Source organism: Apaloderma vittatum, unplaced genomic scaffold (assembly GCF_000703405.1).
Source record: "Apaloderma vittatum isolate BGI_N311 unplaced genomic scaffold, ASM70340v1 scaffold30834, whole genome shotgun sequence".
Classification (NCBI taxonomy): Eukaryota; Metazoa; Chordata; class Aves; order Trogoniformes; family Trogonidae; genus Apaloderma; species Apaloderma vittatum.
In genome coordinates, this window is record NW_009713790.1 from 21,861 (window position 1) to 40,110 (window position 18,250).

The 18,250-nt window shown below is 38.0% G+C and overlaps 1 protein-coding gene across 1 annotated transcript in view; it reads right to left on the bottom strand.

The window, feature by feature from the left end:
* The window catches only part of GRID1 (glutamate receptor, ionotropic, delta 1), a gene marked incomplete at its 5' end in the record, with an annotated part of 95,748 nt that overhangs the window by 21,156 nt on the left and 56,342 nt on the right, over window positions 1-18,250 (bottom strand). Inside the window, one exon of the mRNA XM_009868504.1 lies at window positions 6,136-6,331. Coding sequence (XP_009866806.1) covers window positions 6,136-6,331 — 196 coding nt within the window. The remainder of the gene's footprint in view (window positions 1-6,135; window positions 6,332-18,250) is intronic.

The window sequence follows — 18,250 nt, forward strand, 5'->3', positions numbered from 1 at the left end:
ATCCACTTTCTTCCCCCGCTTCTCTTTCATCTGCATTGAGGCAATGAAAGATCCTCAAATTCATTTGCTTCTGAGTTAAACCAGAGTAAAAATATTATATCCTTCCTCTCTGGTAAGATTTAAATGAGCCTGTGCTGACTATTTTGAAAATAATTTTTTGTTAAGGGCATGTCACCATTGTGGATTTGTCCCCAGTTTCTGCTTTCCCACCTCTCTGGTCAGTTCAGAGTAGCAATAATTAATTCATATAGCCTCAGACAACTATTGTTATACTAATACAAAACATCATTAAAATGTAAACTGCAGTATGGGCCTTATAAGAATTATTCAATTAGGAGCTACAGGACTCTGCTGTTAAAATCACACATTGATTTAGCTGACACAACTTATTAAACTACCGTGTTCATTAAAAACATCTCTCACTTGAATGTCACTATATGAAACCAGATCAGAACAAGACTTTCACATCTGCATTTTAGCAGTATACCTGGCTGTCTGCCTAAACTGGTAATGGTGGCATGAAGCAGGAAAGAACAAATAAATCACTCTTTATATGCGACACCCAGAAAAGGCTTTGTAACGTATCAACATAAGGATGCGTAAAAAATTAAAGGAGGGCAAAGGAGTGATTCCTCAAGGCGTCTCACCCATACTCAGCCAGGAACCTACATTCTTGGAAGCTTAAAAAGTGCTCCACAAACGTACTTTCTGAATTATCACGTACTCATAACTAACTGGGTTGTTAGTGGCAAATCTCTGCATCTTGCCCTCTGCTCTTCCTCCGATGGCTTCAACAATTCACATTTTATGCTTTCACACCTGCGATGGTGCTGACAGGCCTCCTACCTGGTTAGGGATAACAGGCCACAGATATCAGTCCCACTGGTGTTCCTGGCAGAGCAGGACCATAGAAAGCCCTGTTTTTGCACTTCTTAGGTTGTGTTCTATGGTAAATAGTACTCAGGCTTTTGCTACCTATGATAGAAAGCTGCCCAGGTTTACACATGTACTCATGGGGCAGAAAAGAACAGCACTTTTTACAGTACACAGAATTTATTGAAAATCCCTGTGATTATAGAACAAAAACTTGCCTGGCAGATGTGCTGAAAGAGAAGACTTAGAAAAGATATGGCCTAAATCACTCTGCTAACATGTCTTGCATATCTCTGGTTAATATTTTGTATGTATGTTTTTTTGTTTTAAAGAGCTATACTTTTGGTTGTTTCAAAATTGCTCTGTAAATCATCTTTTCAAACTTACAATTTAGAAAAGAATGCTGACAACATGATGTATGTCCTTCATCTTTTCCTTAGTAATACTTGAGGATCGCAGTCCTCCTCAAATATTTGATTTCAATTATAAGACAATGGCTAGAGAAAAATCACATTATTGATTCTACTTTTCAAGCCTCGTTTTTCTGTATCTTATTTTATATAGAAAGAGCTTTATACACTAATTTCCAATGTTGGACAGCAGATCTTTTGAAAAGGTCTACTCTTGCATTTGCGACGTTGCTATCCTAAGCTGTGTCCTACAACTGTAAGTCATCAAGAACAAAGTTTACCAGGTCTCTTCACATCAATTTTAGATTTTTTATGAGATAAATCACTATATCTAGTGCTATCGCATCTGCAGAGCATTACTTCTCTGACAGACTGATCATGTTACAGGAATCTAAGTTTCAATTCTTAGTTACGCTTACTTCTCGATTCCCAGAAATATTGGATGTAAGACTCTTTTCCCTCTCTGATTGCCAAAACCAGACCCTCCAAAGATCTCTTTTTTCCAAAAGGAAGATTAGTCTCTTCCCAAACTTCCATTTGCCTCATTTTCTTCTCTTAGGAGTGGAGTCCTCTTACTATTAATGTGTTCACTGGACAGAAAGCTTCTCCATGACCAAATGTTGACCTGCTGTCTAAATTCAGCATCCTTCACATTCCTGTTAACAACTACTGTGAAAGCTAAGCAGTATTAGCATTTGTTCAACTTAAAGAAAAACTGAAAAACTTTGAAAAACGTATGTATATGACACACGACTACACACATACTTGTGTATTTATGTTTGCTTTTTATATACCTTCACTAGGCAAGCAGTAAAAGCCAAATAAAATCCATTTGGCACTTATTTTCAACCAAAAATCAAACCAAAGCTTTTCATTTGGAGTTTAAGCTTTTCATTTTTATCATATGAAAAAAGGCATGCATGCTCATGTGCACACTCCTTTGCTTCCAGCCAGAGGGCTACTGGAGGTAGGAAGACTTCAGAATTACAGGAAACATCTGGCACTGACCCATGGGATACAGGAGCAGGAAACCTATCTAGACTCCATAGTTGCATATGGCATAGATGTACCTACGCATGCAACCAAGTCCTAATCACAATACAGCAAAGATCCATACCCTCAGGCTCTTGCATTCACAGCTCAGCCATCTAAAGCCTGCATTGTATGTTTTTTAGGGCTGGAAATAGAATAAAAATGTTCTAGTGATAAGATATCATTGCAAAAATAATAGAGAGAGAGATGGTAAAAAGGCATGTGGCAAATACCAGCTGAGAATAGGTAAGATAGCTTGAACAAAGAATGATTGAAATGAAACATGGAATAATAAGCTAAAATTTACACTTCAGACTTTCAATTGGCTTTCATACTTTTCTCCTTTGCTTTGGCCTTATTGAGACTCTCAGCATGCAGGCGTACTACAGAGCAAAACAAAAATAGCTCAGTTAAACTTTCAAAAGCCCCTTTAACAGAAATTCAGCCAAAGCAGCACTCATTTATTCCACCTAGGTGGAACTAATATGGTGGTTTACACCAAAGACACCAGATTTATCTTTGGTTGAAGAGGTTTAAGAAAACAGATTTAAGAAAAAAGAACCCTCTAGGCAAAACTTATATTGAAAACATTTCTGCTTCACAATCATAAAAAATTAAAAGGCCAAGGAAGATTGCTTCCTACATATAAGAAGGACCATAAAGAAAATGCTAATACTTGAGAAAAGGAGTAAGCAACCTCATAATATCACTTTTCAACATGGAGGGAGATGGAAGAATATTATTCAAAGAATTCTAGCTTACTGATAGTAAAATGATCAAAATTGACTGGTAAAATGGTTTTTCAAAGAAAGCATGGCAAGAAATAATAATAACTTGCAAAAAGATGAATTTCAGAATAATCACTGCCATGTCTGTGATTTATCTGAACCTTACAAAGAAGCTACCACACTAAAGACAAAAGTGCCAGAATAATGCAACATTCGTCATTAATCTTCAGCCAGAACAGAGTGTCCCTGTAGCTGATCCCATTATATGGCTTGTATCATAGAAATATCAAAAAGTGACCTTTACATTGGCATTAGTGGAACAGTTCAAAAACATGACTGGATAACATTTGCTATCTATTAAAAAAGTGCTTTAAGAGAAGCAACACAGTTTTACTAGAAAGAAAACATGCCATTTAATCCTGATTAAATTATTTTAAAATTATTATAACTAAGGAGCCACTACAGCATGTAATATATTCAGGCTTTAAGGAAGCATTTGCTTTTAATCCAAAGGCTGATGGGTCAAGAAATGGAGAAATTTATGAGGACCCATGAAAACATATGGATGAGCAAGCATAATTCACAATATGCAATTCATCGTGGACAACAAATTATTGGAAAAAATACTTTTGAAAAAATCCCATCCATTGAACTTTTAAATTACTTTTACCCACAAAATAAAAATGAACAGGGGTGACTGTTCAACAAGAAAAAGTCTCATTTAATGTTTCATGTTCTTTAAAGGAGAGAAACTTTTTGAAGGAACCCAAAAAGGGAAGTAATATTCTTCCTGTGTCATTGTCTAAATCAATAATACATTCGCACTTTGTACTGTACTTGGTTTTGATCAGTTTTCATCAAAAGTGATGCACAGGAAGAAAAGAAAGGATTCAAGGAAATTTTGGCAACAAATTGATTGGACAGGGCAACAAACAGTCTCTACAAAAGCAAAGCTTTTAAAAAATACAACAATAACTGTTTAATTCTCCCATGTATGTATGTATATAAAGATATATATGGGATTAGATAGGGATCACATAACCTCATTCCTTACAGGCAAAAATGGCTGCCCACTATGAAAAAAGCCACAGGCTATTACATATGTTGTGGTAACGAATGATTACCTTGAATAACTGATTGCCAGTGGGTATTATGCAAACAGCTTGCTGAGATTTACAAATAGCTTAGAAATGTGTGCAATCCCAGTACCAATGTCCACCTGGGATAAGACAGCAGGAACTACCCTCTGCATGCCTCTTGGGGATCCTGGCTCTACCTTGACCTAGAAAGAAACTTTCCATACGACAGCTTTAGTTAATTCTCATCTGTTGTTGGCTTTCAACTACCTTGGGAGTATGACAAAAGCAACTTGCCCCTTCCCTGGCTCCAAAACATCCTTCTGTTGCTCACGTGACTTTGCAGTGCATTAATGCCCTTTCTGTAGCTCTGTCGGTGTTGCAGAAGCTCTGCCTTGACAATGGGAGTTGGTCACTGTGGCTACAGAGTCTGTGATGTATCTGAAAAGAGACCTCTGCCATGGCAACCAAAAGCGCTCAGGACTTTTTTCCGCTATTATCCTTTTAGTTTTAGGCAGTCAAAGGGAGGAGGAATATCTCTGGGAAACTGAGAGAGGTAAATAGAACAGAGATAAAAATCTGAAATACCTGCCTGTACCAGAAATAAGCAGCACTCCCCTGCTTTGCATGGGAGCAGCACTGCTCTGTCTGTAACTGCAGCTGAACTGTGAGGCTGTCTGAAGAAAATGGAAAGGGGGAGGAGGGGAGAGAGGGTAGCAGTGATTTTTTTTGCATTTTGTCAGGCAAGCCCTCATTCAGAAAAATGTTTTTTCATGCTAGAGAGATTTAGATTTCCCATTTTCTATAAAATACATTCTTAAAGCACATTTACATCTCTTTCAGGCAGCACTACGTGTTTATGGATGGAAAGTCCCATTTCCTTGGCTGACATCAACTCTCCTTTAGAAAAAACAAAATTTCTAGCCATAATACTTAACACAGAAAACTTGTCTGTTTACTCGAAGAGCTCAATGAGCTAGGAAAAACAACATTTAAACTATAAACACAACGGTTTAGTTGACAACGTTATTAAACATTAAGCCGATTTTATGTAGGTGTCTAATCAAATAGCAGCCTTGGTCAGCTTTGGGGACTGAAGTTAATCTTGTTATTGTTGATGTTAATTGAATGAGCTGATCAAGTTATATAAAAATCACCCTACAATATTGAAATAAAACAACATGAAAAGTTATTATCACATAGTTAGGATGGAGCTGCCAGCTCCATACAAACAATATAATTGGTATTCTAAACTGCCTGCCAATCTAGTTACATTTCTGGCCTAGACAAATCACAAATAGTAGCATGCAGTAGGCTTACAGAGTATTTACAATCTCACAGCTAAAGAGCACCCACTCACTAAGAACTGTAAAAAAAAAAATCACAAAAAAAAGAAGTAAAATAGCTTGTGCTTTTTTTAAGCCAAACTGTTTTATTATTGACTTTAAATGCTACGGGGCATAAAAAAGTACTTAATATCTCTGTTTCTGAGAGAAATGAAAGTTAGGTCAAAGCACAGTGACATTTGAATTTGCATTTTTTAAAGTTTAGAATAAACAAAGAAAATCTTGCGCTAAATTTCTGTTCTAAGAGAAATGAGTTCAGCGAATCCCTTGCTGCTTACTCATGTTTCCAGTAAATCCAGTCCGCCAACTCACAAAAAAACCACCCTCTTCAAATGAGAAAAGGACAAGAGTTAGTACCTGAATAATGTAAAGAATGACATTCAAATGGTGTTTCTGGAGTTCCCAAGAAACTGAGAAACCTTATGCTCAGACCCAAAGAAGGACTTATATACTGAAGACTTAGGCAGAGCTAAGGTACTTAATTCAAAACCATGAGCCCAAAATATGATTCTTATCTGCCACTGAGTTACTAAAAGGAAATTTAGACAGATGTGAGTTTTTCTGAAATAACTATGTAATTGCTTTTCTGTAATGCAGCATTATTAACTCCATGCAAACAACATTGATACGGCACAAAAATTACATTAAAACCCCTGTGATCCAGTCTTACCTTCCTGATGCCTTCGGAAGGGTTCGATACACAATTATCTGCCCCATTATTCTTACTGATAGTCCGCCACAGCTCAGCAAATGTGTTATCCTGCTCCAAAGGATTGGTCCCTTTTGCTTTAAAGTATTCATACACTGCTGAATCCCTGACTGTACCATAAGATATATCCATTTGTTTGGACAGATCCTGAAATGTTCTGCAATTCAAGTGATATTGAGATATTAGTATTACATAGTACATTATCAAGATTTCATTCATTAAATGGCTTCTTTCTGTGTCATTACTCAGAAAACACTTACCCTCACTAAGTAACATTTTCATATCTCTTTCCTCATCATAAAAGAAAACCAAGGAGTAATTTAATTGTGTTGAGAACTTATGAGTTTAATCATACTTGAGCTTTTTTTCACTCCAGTAAAGATTTTTTTTGACAGATAACATTAATATTAAATATTACGATGCCAAGTTTGCACAAGAATGTACTGCAATAAAGATTTACTCCAGCACAGGAAAAACTCAGATTATAAATATAAATTTCCAGCCTCATCAGCATCACCAGAAATACCTTGCAGAATTCCAGAGAATTTGTTTGCAGTTACACCTGTACTCCATCTAGCTCCAAATCAATATGACTGTTTTAAACAAACAAATAAAAGTCTTAGCTTCCAATTTCCACTAAGTCTCGCTCACTCTCTCTCTTTTCACAGTCTCTGGTAAAACAAGCATTTTTCATTCGCACACAGGCCCAACTTTCATTTACTCATCATTCCACTCTGGAAGTGTAAATGGGCCTCAACATGAGTGGCTGTGAATGCACCATTTATTTTCAAATTGTACAGAATGTAATTCACCCCTGTTTTACAGGCTTTTCTACACAGAAAGGTGTAAATCACTGTCTGCATCAACGAAAACCAGGCCAAGTTTCACAACATTTAAAGTGGCATCACTGCCATCAGAAGAAACATCCTAGCCATCTTCCGCCTTTATTTCCATTCGAGAGAGGTCCTCCTGCCCCTCTACTCTGCCCTGGTGAGGCCACATGTGGAATCTTGTGTCCAGTTCTGGGCCCCTCAGCTCAAGAGAGACAGGGAACTGCTGGAGAGAGTCCAGCACAGAGCCACAGAGATGATGAAGGGAGTGGAACATCTCCCAGATGAGGAAAGGCTGAAGGAGCTGGGTCTCTTCAGCTTGGAGGAGGCTGAGGGGTGACCTCATAAATGTTTATAAATATGTCAAGGGGAAGTGTCAGGAGGATGGAGTCAGGCTCTTTTCAGCGGTGTCCAATGACAGGACAAGGGGAAATGGGTACAAGCTGGAACATAGGAGGTTCCATAAAAATATTAGAAAAAACTTTTTCACTGTGAGGGTGACAGAGTCCTGGCACAGGCTGCCCAGGGTGTGGAGTCTTCTTCTTTGGAGACTTTCAAAACCCACCTGGACACGTTCCTGTGTGACCTGCTGTAGGTGATCCTGCTCTGGCAGTGGGTTGGACTAGATGATCTTTTGAGATCCCTTCCAAATCCTAACATTCTGGGATTCTGGGATTCCTGAGCCTTCATTCCTTTGTCCTCAAGTCTGGCTTCTGTGCAGTGCCATCATCTTGTTCACCTGAGCATACACACACACACACACAGATACACACACACACATACTCAACCACTGATCACCACGTGCAGCAGCTGGCACCAGACTGGATCTCACTGAATCACAGAATTATTTGTCTCACAATTAATGGTTTATTTTGTGCTTTATAAACGTATAAATTCACATAATAACAACATGCTTCTAACATAACCAACTGATTAATGCTGTTTGAGATCAAACTAAAGCAATCCTCTCTCTGCTTCCCATCCTTTATTTCTTTTTCCCCAAAACAATATTTCAGGAAAAAAAACACACAAAACCCCAAACTTCTCAAACATCTGCAAGACCCACACATGCCACCTCCCATCTGCCTCCAACACCTGAAGCCACAAAAGCAAAACATTCTGCCTTGGAACTCTTGCAGAAGCTTTCTTCCCAGTGCTCCAGAAGAGCCTTTCCTTGGCCCATGAACTGAAACTGTTTTCCACAGCTCAAGACTTGTCATAGACAATATTTTTCTGCCACCGTCTTCCCTGCTTCACTGGGGGGATGCCACTGCTTACACCTCATATTCTTGTAAGATTCCCTGCAACACTTTAAAGCAAAGCGACCCAGACATATAAATACACAAAAATCCATAGAAAACTCTTCCATCTTCTCCCTCATGTCACCTCCAGGCCTCCCAAATTTGGATCCAAATGGGCCCCTGTGCCGGAATCCACCAGCTCCTGTCCCTAGGGCTGCAGCTCAGCAGGGGTGACTATCCCATCTCTGCCAAAACTCTTCAAACTTCCAGGCAGCTTCGAACACTTAAGTGGTTTAAGTTCTTAAATTGTGTTAAGGACTTTTTATCATTTTAAGCTGTTAAGCAGCTTTAAGTAAGACTGTGTGAACAATTTTTTCTCTGTATACATTGCACGCTTGGATTTGAGCTAACTCTGGGAGTTGCATTAAACCCCAAACCTCCTGCTATGTCTCTCGCTCTTTATATGGCACTTTGGTAAAGTACAAAACTAACACCTTGAGGTTGTTGGAAATTCAAAATTCCAATGAAAATTAAGAAAATTTGCATTGGTGTTGCTTCTCTTTTTCTTTAGCAATCCCAAAAGTTGTATTCTGGTCTCCCAAATGTTTCCTGTACATTTCATTGAACGGCACCATTTTTCCTCCAGTCTCAATCTAAACAATTACATGCTACATTTAGTTCCATCTTTATCTTCTGAAAGAAGTTGCATCATATCCCATGGAACTGCTTACATCCTGGGGGTGGATGCTCTGGCTGTTAAAAGACACATTTCTGCCATTCTGTATACAAATGACAGAGGAAGGTACTCAACATACACAGGAGGGTTTCTGTGGCAACCTTTTTCACACCAGGTTTGGTGCACAGATTTCAGCGTGGGTAGGAGTGCATGTTTGGTAGAAGCACAGTAGCAGAAACATGCCTAGCCACCATTCTTCAACACAGCTTTCAGCTGATAACAACTTTACAAGTGCTTACTGCTCATGCTGCCATTCTGCTTGAAAGTTTGAACACGAGAGTTTAGATCTAAAAAATATAATTGAAACCGCAGTTTTAATAACATTAGCATTTTCTGGATCGCTTCTACTGCCTCTGCTGCTGTGGAAGTTTGATCAGAAATATGCATTTTGTTTTAGCTAAATTGTATTTTACTGTCAATCAGTACTTTTGTTTTAGCTAAATTACATTTTATTGACAATCAGTACTGTTCAAAAGCATAGTACGTGTTGCTTTATGAGCAGTGCAGTTTCTTCAATTCTTTAAACATTACAGGACACAGAGAGCAAATTCAGGGTTTAAATCAAGATAATCTACTGCCCCTTGAGCTGGCAGAATTTCCTTGGAACAGAGGAATTGGAATATTGTGATGACGTGTGCCTTTCTCGCAGTGCCCCGTTTGCTGTGTTGTAAGAAAAGCTCCTGCCCCAGCAAATTCTCCTTACTGCCCCACCACTGGAAACACCCTGTGAGAGAGACGGATGGTCGTCAAAGGATACAGCGAGGGGCACAGTAGGTAACACAGCTTGCAAGTGGTTCCTGTAGCATAAATTCAGAAGGATAGCGACTGCCTGAGTGAGAAAATAACCTTATGTCTCTACCAGATGGACCACTTAGCCAAGAACCTATCTCAGAAACTATCCTGACAGGTAATGCTTTAGACCACAGTTATTACTCTGTATAAAAAATGTCTCTGTACTGTATTTCTACATTGAAAGTGGAGGCAATGCTCAGTGTCTCCATGGCCAGAGAGGTGATCAAAAGATCTGGGAATGGCAGGGTCAGTCACACACACAAAAGATACTGAATGGAGATTAGTACCTCCTGGCTTTTACAGGGTGAATTAAGATAATTACATGTGCAGTTTTTAAACAATGTTCTTTTAATTCCCTCAAATCTGCCACTGCTAGACAAAATCATTCACTGCTGTGTTTCAGACATTGGTTGTATCTTACAATTTTGTAATTCTGTAAGGGCAGCTGCTCTCATCGTTCTTAAGCTTTATTTCTGCAATCAGCCACTAGCTGGACCCACCTTCTTTAGGCACTCAAACTCTTGTCTCAATTTCTCATGGCAAAGATTTCATGCATTTAATATATAGAATTATTTGCAACAAAAATGTGTAGGATAACAATATGCCCCATTAACTTTACCACCACAATTATTGGATCTCACAACCCATTAAGGGCTCTCTGTAAGTGTGATTAAAGATAAAACTAATAAAGCGGAAAAAGCCAGTCTTTCTCACAGCTATAGGAGCCAAACTTCAATTTTTAGATAAATATATCCACTGTGTGACTGCTATAATAGACAAGTATATGTAGACCAACTGATTTAAGTAAACGCACCTGTGGTCAATCTAAACAAGAATGGTGTCTTTTGAAACTGTATTAGTGGCCAAAATATTTAATGCACATAGATATGCTTTCTATATAAATACATAATTTCCAGTGGAGCTGCAATTACTTCACGTAGAGTCAAGTGAAAACTAGATTCTCTGCTAGTTTTATTTTTAAAAAACATATTGACATAAACTATATACCACAGAATAAATGGGCAATAGCTGTACTAATATTTGTAATGAGACCGCCAGAAATAATTGCCAGAACAATATGTGAAGTTACACTTTTTGGAGACATTTTCTTGCAAGTAAGACTTGTCTAGCTGTAGATATATACACTACAAATATGCTGCCGCTATGTGCTTATTTTAGTCTGTAACTGTTATAAACCCAAGACTTTCTAGATTAATAATATGAACAAGTCTTGCCTAAGCAACAGGCTAGAGCTGTCACGAGGTGCTTTGAAGTAACTGCTGATGAGTTAACTCAACTGGAGTCATCATGATCATCAGATGTGATCAAAGTATTAAATAAATTAAAAAAATAAAGAAGAAACAGGCCCCTAACATTACTAAATTTAAAAAGGACAATTTTCTTTTTTTTTCATAGTAGCTTTTTTTTTTTAATTAAAAGAAGGTCTTTTAAATAACTGAACAAAGAAAAAGGCAAAAAATACGCTTGGTTACTGAGTTATTCCTCGTCTTTACTCTTAAACTTTAAAAAAGTTTGTAGCAAGCTGCACATGTGGACTTGTGTATGTAAAGTCTATTACTGTAAAGAGGCCAATCAGTGGCACCATGATGTTATCCTGTAGTTGTCTTACACATCACGGTAATTAATGTAGTATTCTATCTTGACTTCAGCCTGAGAAAAATTATAGTGAGAAAATCCTGACAACTCCTTGCTTTAGAGGTAGTATCTCCCTAGTCTTCATAACTGCCTGTGTTCTGACACCATAAAACTGAGGATTTTTCCAGCTTTCTGTTACTTAAGGGGAAATAATATTTCTACATGTCTAAATCCACAGTATTATTTAAAAATTTGGCAAGATTTTTCAGTTCAGCTGCTATTTGTTCATCTGCACATATACCATTAGGAATAATAAAGTTTAAGGTTAGACATAGAAGTAATGATCAGCACTCTACCCTCGTTCTTCCACGTTGTGAGGACACTTCAGAGCAACCTCTTCCTTCCTTGCACTATGAATGTTTAGTCAAACAATAAGATATAAATAATTCCTCTCAACTGAAATTAATTATTTTTCTTAATTAATATTAACTGCTAAGTCATATACGGACAGTAAAATAAATTTACTGTTTCTTTCACATTTGGCAGAGAAAACTGTCTTCTTCTTTTACTGAATAACCAGAACCCTGAGATTTTTTTCTCAAGGCAGTGTAATATTTTAGGTGATGGCTGCCATCAAAATAAAGTGTCCCACAGACTTTCTAAGCTGCTCTGCCTAAATGAATCCTTAGAAATGCATACACAAAATGCATGGTACAAGTCCCAAATTTCTATTTTAAAATACCTTGAAGCTACTTTATTTTCTTTTAAATTTATTTTTTTTCAAAAGCTAAGAATTCATTACATTTACAGAACTAAACATAAGTGCAGCTCCTAACTATAACTGTTTTCTCAACAGGATATATGAGAGGGCAATAGGTGTTTTATGCATGGGGAAAAAAGCAAACACACTGAATTTTCAAGTAAAAAAAAAAGTAGCTAAATTGATTTGACAACCTTATACAATCAGTTTAAGCCCAAAAAATACCTGTGAGCTGAAACCTGCAATATAAGTTCATACCTCAAAAGAGATTTATTTGATAAAGTTATCACCAGTGGAAAACAATAAGTTGAAAGAGAATTCTGCCTACTGTGAACTGCAGAAAAGCGTCCACATTCCGAGACAAAAAATTGCTCAGAATTACACCCTCCATGGATGTCTTTGCCAAGACAATGAGAACAAATGAGAAAAAGGTGTTTATTGTTGGTGACCACATCAGTCCACCCACTGAGATGGACTTGGAAGCCGGACAGACTCTGCAGGATCTGCTTCTTATTTGTACACACCTCCAGTGAGAAAATAGTCTGCAGAGCTGAATCAAGGTTGTGGGTAGTAGTGTGGTGATACAGATAATTTCTACATGAGCAGGAGATCCTTCCATTCAGAACCTGAACCCTGACCTGAGTCCTGTTTATTTTTATACCCATTTGTGAAGCTGCAAGGCACAGGATTTGAGCCTTAGCTCATAATTCACAGGTGAACAATCCTTGAACTTTGGATCTCCAGGTTTAAGTAAAATTTCTGAGTGGGTCTTAAGACATCTGAAATGGAGTTCAAACTTCCACATAAAGACACTCTTTAGACCTAGCTTATCCAAGTTGCTTGAAGATCATGAAAAAAAAAAAAATTCCATCTCTTACGGCTATAAATGGCCACCAGGGGATGATAGACTGACTTGCAGGAAAAGGTTCACTGTCTTGCTGAATCCAAGTTACAAAAGCACAAGCTCACTTAAAAGTGGAAGAAAGCATAGCAGTTAGTGCCCCTGAATACTAGTGCAACAAATATTTAATAAGCCTTCAATTATATTGCAGAGAGTAATATATTAGTTGAATAATGAGATAACATTTGAACTGACCTGTCTTTAAAAGTACATGTGTATAAAAAAAAAAGAAAAGGTTATTATGACATACTTCTATAAATTTCTAACACTTGTTCCATGTCCACATAGGAACGTTACCAGTGTGTGTTGGACTGGATGTAAAAGATGAGCCACTTTAAAGATTATTCTTAATCTGGCCGATAAAATTGTTCAAAGTATTATCAGAAAGGCAGTAGCCTTAGTACAGAGAATATAAAAATGAAAGCAAGTTTATCTCCACATCTAATAACCCTAGACTTCAGAAGAATCAGGTTCATGGTTTTAGTTTGTACATCTCTTTGACTTTCTTTGAAATCATGAATAATCAGAGCTGAGCTCTTAAATCAATCATTACATTGGAAACTTCTATATAGTGACATGATAAAATTCTGCATTGTCCCATTGCACTGCAATGCTCACTTTAAATGCTCTTAATTCTGTCTCAGTGCAGTGATGTGCAGAGCTATAGGCTTCTTCAGCAAATATACTAAGGAAAATCTTAACTTTACCAATCAAGGTAGCCCAGTAGAAAATGGCAGCAGAACTTGCATGCTTAGTATACACTTTGCAGGATCAAGTGCTTCACCAGCAAATATATCATTCTATAGTTCATATACAACTCATTTCATCAGTTGTCCATGAAAAATACTACCTGCTTCAAACAAAAGCCTTACCAGAAAAAGCCTCATGGGAGTCTCTACAAGGGAAGCCATAAGCATTGAGAGATTAAAGTACATTTAATCAATGGAGTTGCAGCCCTTCACGCCAGGACTAAACATTTCCAAATCACAGAAAGAGACAAACAGTGCAGGCAGTTACAGCTCTGTATGCTCTTGTCAGCATCACTGGAGCAGGATCAGCTGCTACACGTGACTTCAAAGGGGCAGGGACTTTCATCCAGTGGACAAAACAATTAATTGACATCTGTCATAGAACATGTTGCTGTGTCAACTACATACTTTTACTATAGTTTAAATAAATAGTACTCAAATTCCTCAGCAGGTAATAGCATTGCAGCGGCTGCTTTCATGACAATAACGGTCATTGCCGGAAGTGTGGTGGCATCTATGAGCCTTTGTCTGGACTCACTGCCCTATAGTAGGTGCAACCAAAAGCAAAATCTAACATTCAGTTATGGATTTACTGGGGGAAAGAAGCTAAAGCCAGCTTTATCTCTGCCACAGGTGGAGCGGGTTTGCTACATGTCCCCTGTGTCACCCGTGATGATAACAGTTCTGTCACCCTTCCAGTGAAGGATTAGGACTGTCTTTTTTCTGCTGCCCTAAAGAAATTTCTTTTTTAGGGTATCTAGCATACCTAACCGGTAGACCAGTACTGCTGAGATCAGTGAAACAAAAGCACATGCGTAAGGGTTTCCAGGATAGGAGACAAACATACAAAGAGTAAGAAAAAGGCAAAAGAACACAGACAAATAATATGTCCATAAAATACTAGAAGCACAGAACTCGTACAGCTTCCACAATGATTTAATTTCTTTGAAACAACTTCCAGTAACCTCAGTTCCTACATCCAAAGGAAAAGACAAGAAAACTAAACCAAACTGCCTTCTAAACTCACAATACAGCAACAATTTTACTGCAGATCGACTGTTTTCACTAGGACTCTGTTCCAACAAAGCTACTGCATAATTAAGTTTTAAAATAAGGGAACAAATGGTATGTATAGTCACTGAAATGTGAAGACAGTTGAGCTATTAAAAAGTGATACACTGTCATGTTTATGATTTTAATAGTAATTAATTACTAGCTACACACTGCGTATTGGCAAAACATTTGTAGGCTCCGTGTACTTTCTAAGAGTCTAAGATGCAGGAAAAAAACCGCTCTATAACAATCACTTGAAATCTTGCTTTTGCTTTACTGATCTCAGAACAATCTGCACCACTTTTACTGAAATCAAAGTGAGGGAAATGCAGGACAAAAATCCATGCAACTAGGCTGTGTCCCATTGTTCACAGAACTTCTTAGTATCTGCCAGTGGTTTATTTAGGATACATGCCCATTTTTAGAAAAAAAAAGACTTAAGAGTTTTTCTGGCTGTGAGACTCAAATTTGGATCCAAAACTCAAACTGGATTCTCATCATCATCAGTAAAACAGGTTCTTCTGTAAACAAAATTAGACTTCTGGTTATTCCTATCCATTGTTATTTCTAAACGATGCCCTCAGGACCACCTTGGCAACTCCAATCATCTGCAGTGATCTGCATGAGTGTGACTTGACTTGTCGCTGGATTGTAGAAGTTCATTTTGCCTAGAGCTGACATTGGCTCCGCTCCAGCACTGCACATAAAAAAATCTGTTAAGCAGCTGGAAATAAGCTAAACATCTCCTGATTGCCAGTCCAATGTTTCTAACTATACTTCCAATCCTCCTCTTCTCCAGAGCTCCTCCAGGCAACAAAAGCGTAAGTCACTCAGATTGCTGATTTTTCCATCAACTATGGGGGGTTTTTTGTTGCTTATCTGTAATAAATATTTTCTTTCCGGATGCCCTACATTTTCTGCATTGTTATCATGTGATAAAGAAATCATGTTTGTCCTTAAAGCAGAAGTTATAATTACTTAGCTTGAAGATATTTTTAAAAACAAAAATAGCAGAACAAATAACTCAATAAATAGTGGTAGCAATGGAAGCTCGTTTCCAAAGATTTGCATCTCAAAGTTGGATCCACTGGTGCCCCATAGCTTGTGATCTCCGAATTAAGTTTCTTTCATGATGGATATTTATGATCACATAGGAGTTATCTTATGTCTAATTGAGGGAGCAAAATCAGAAGGCAGCCTTTCTTTTATATCCACAAGAGGTATTTAGAAGATCCCTCTTCACCACCCCATTTTTCCATATGTCTAACAAATTAATACCCTTGAGATACTACCCAGTTTGACCACCATGTCTGCAATTTAACAAGTGAACGTAGTAGACAGTGACAAAGAGACATTCAGAGAAATCTCCTTCAAGTTTTTTTTTTGTAAGATTCATGTCCAGCTTTTCAAAAGCTGGAGCTTTCATTCGTATGCTCAGATCCACTTTTACACTACTACATGACTCGGCAGATTTTCAGAACGAATCGAGGAAAGTTTTGGCACAACAACATATCTGCAAGATGTTTGCAGATTCAGTTTAAAAGCCTGGAAAGGGATTCAGAGCAGCTATGATGAGTTACTGCTCACCCTGCAATCCAGAATAATCAGTCCTTCTGAAAAATCTGGGTTAGCCTGTGAGGAGAAAATTAAAATGGAAAGAAGAGACGATGAAAACATCTCAAGAGCTTTTAACATGTTTGGGAAAAAAATACATCATTTGGACTACCTTTGAATATTTTCTTGCTTTCCTTTTAAATCATTTTGCCCTTATGACCTTCCTGCGAGTAGCTTTAAGGGTTAACAAGTTCATTAAAGCAAGTTATTCCACTCCTTAAATTATTAATTAAAATAAAAACTGCAGCTGGTGTTTAACAGCAACCCAGTCCCAACAGCAGGTTTCAGTCACTTCACCTAAATCAAACATATCACAAAGTTGGCACGAAAATCATATTGTCTGAATCAAACACATCTGGCGACTGACACACGCTTTTACCTGTAATGAAAATAACAAACTACCTCTATTATTTATGCAGATGCACTTCAAATTGTTTGCTGTGTTAGTGTGTTCAACTACTCATATTTGGAAGCTAAAAATCCTAGTGAAGATTAATGACTGAGAGGGAAAAACTTGCTTTCTGCCTTCTCAACCGGTGTCATGAATACTGATACCACTGCCGTTCTGTTTTGCACTCAGAAGACAAAGAGTAGCTTTTTAATTAAATAAAGCGGGGAACGGATAAGCTTGACATCTTGGTGCTGGCTTACAAAGTCCTTACTCAGGGTGAGCGGTACTTTATAGCATGACCGTTAGGACTAATATACTGTGAGCAGTTCCATTAAAACCCATGAAATCCTGGTGTGGGATAAGGTCCTACTCAACTCCTAGTTAACTTTTGATTTATCAGGAGCTGTCACACACTGTATGAATGAAGATCTCGGTGCCAAAAGCTCTGGGCTGCTGCCTGCACCCGTGTCAGCAGTCTCACAGCTGGGGTGAAGGAGCTGGATGAATTCACATGGCTCAGATCTGTCAGAAGTACAAAGTGATGCTGGAAAACAGCTTCACACCCTTCCCTTACCAGGGGGAGTAAAGCAGAAGCTATCGATGTTGACAGAAAGAGAAGAAGAAAACAGAAGGGCTCTGAAGAGGCATCTTGATTGCAAGAACATGTGCTTTGTACTCCTGGGAAATCAAAACATTGGGCTCTTCATTAATACCGACAGCACATATAGCATTCATCAGTTATTATTGATGTCTAAAGTGCAGGCATTACATATGCATATTTTAAAGTCTGGAGGCCCACTTGCCTGTTCCTCAGACGACACGGATTGCAAACACTTGCTATACGGTGTACTTCTCACATCAGCCCGACGTACGAGGAGGTACACAGAAATAAGACCTTATTCTTTTGCCTCTCTCTCCTCACTCTGAACAAGAGTCTCACCTGAATTCCTGAACTCTTACTAGAAACACTGACAGCATCACATCAAAACCAAGTAGCTGTTCCTTACATTGAGATTAATTAGTTTACTGGATAGCTTAATTACATACCTTGAAATATGAGCTTGGAAATTGCATTACTGCCATATGAAAGAAACATAGTAGCTAACGTCCACCCCATTCTGACTGATGGGTTTCTATTCTTTTTTAGATAGATATGACTACTCATAAATCATTTCAAATTAAATCAGTGGCTTATTCTCCTAGGCTGTTTTTTAATGGTTTAGAAGGCAAACAACTTTAGTGCATTTGATTACATTTCTTTTAATGGAACTTTGGCAGCTGTATCAAAATAGCTTTTGTAAGGGAACACCAATCTATCCCCTGTCTCCAGATGAGTCTGGAAATGCTCCTGTGTTATCTTGTATGGGGGCACGCATGCAGAAGAAAACAATGCTCTGCAAGGCAGATGAGCCC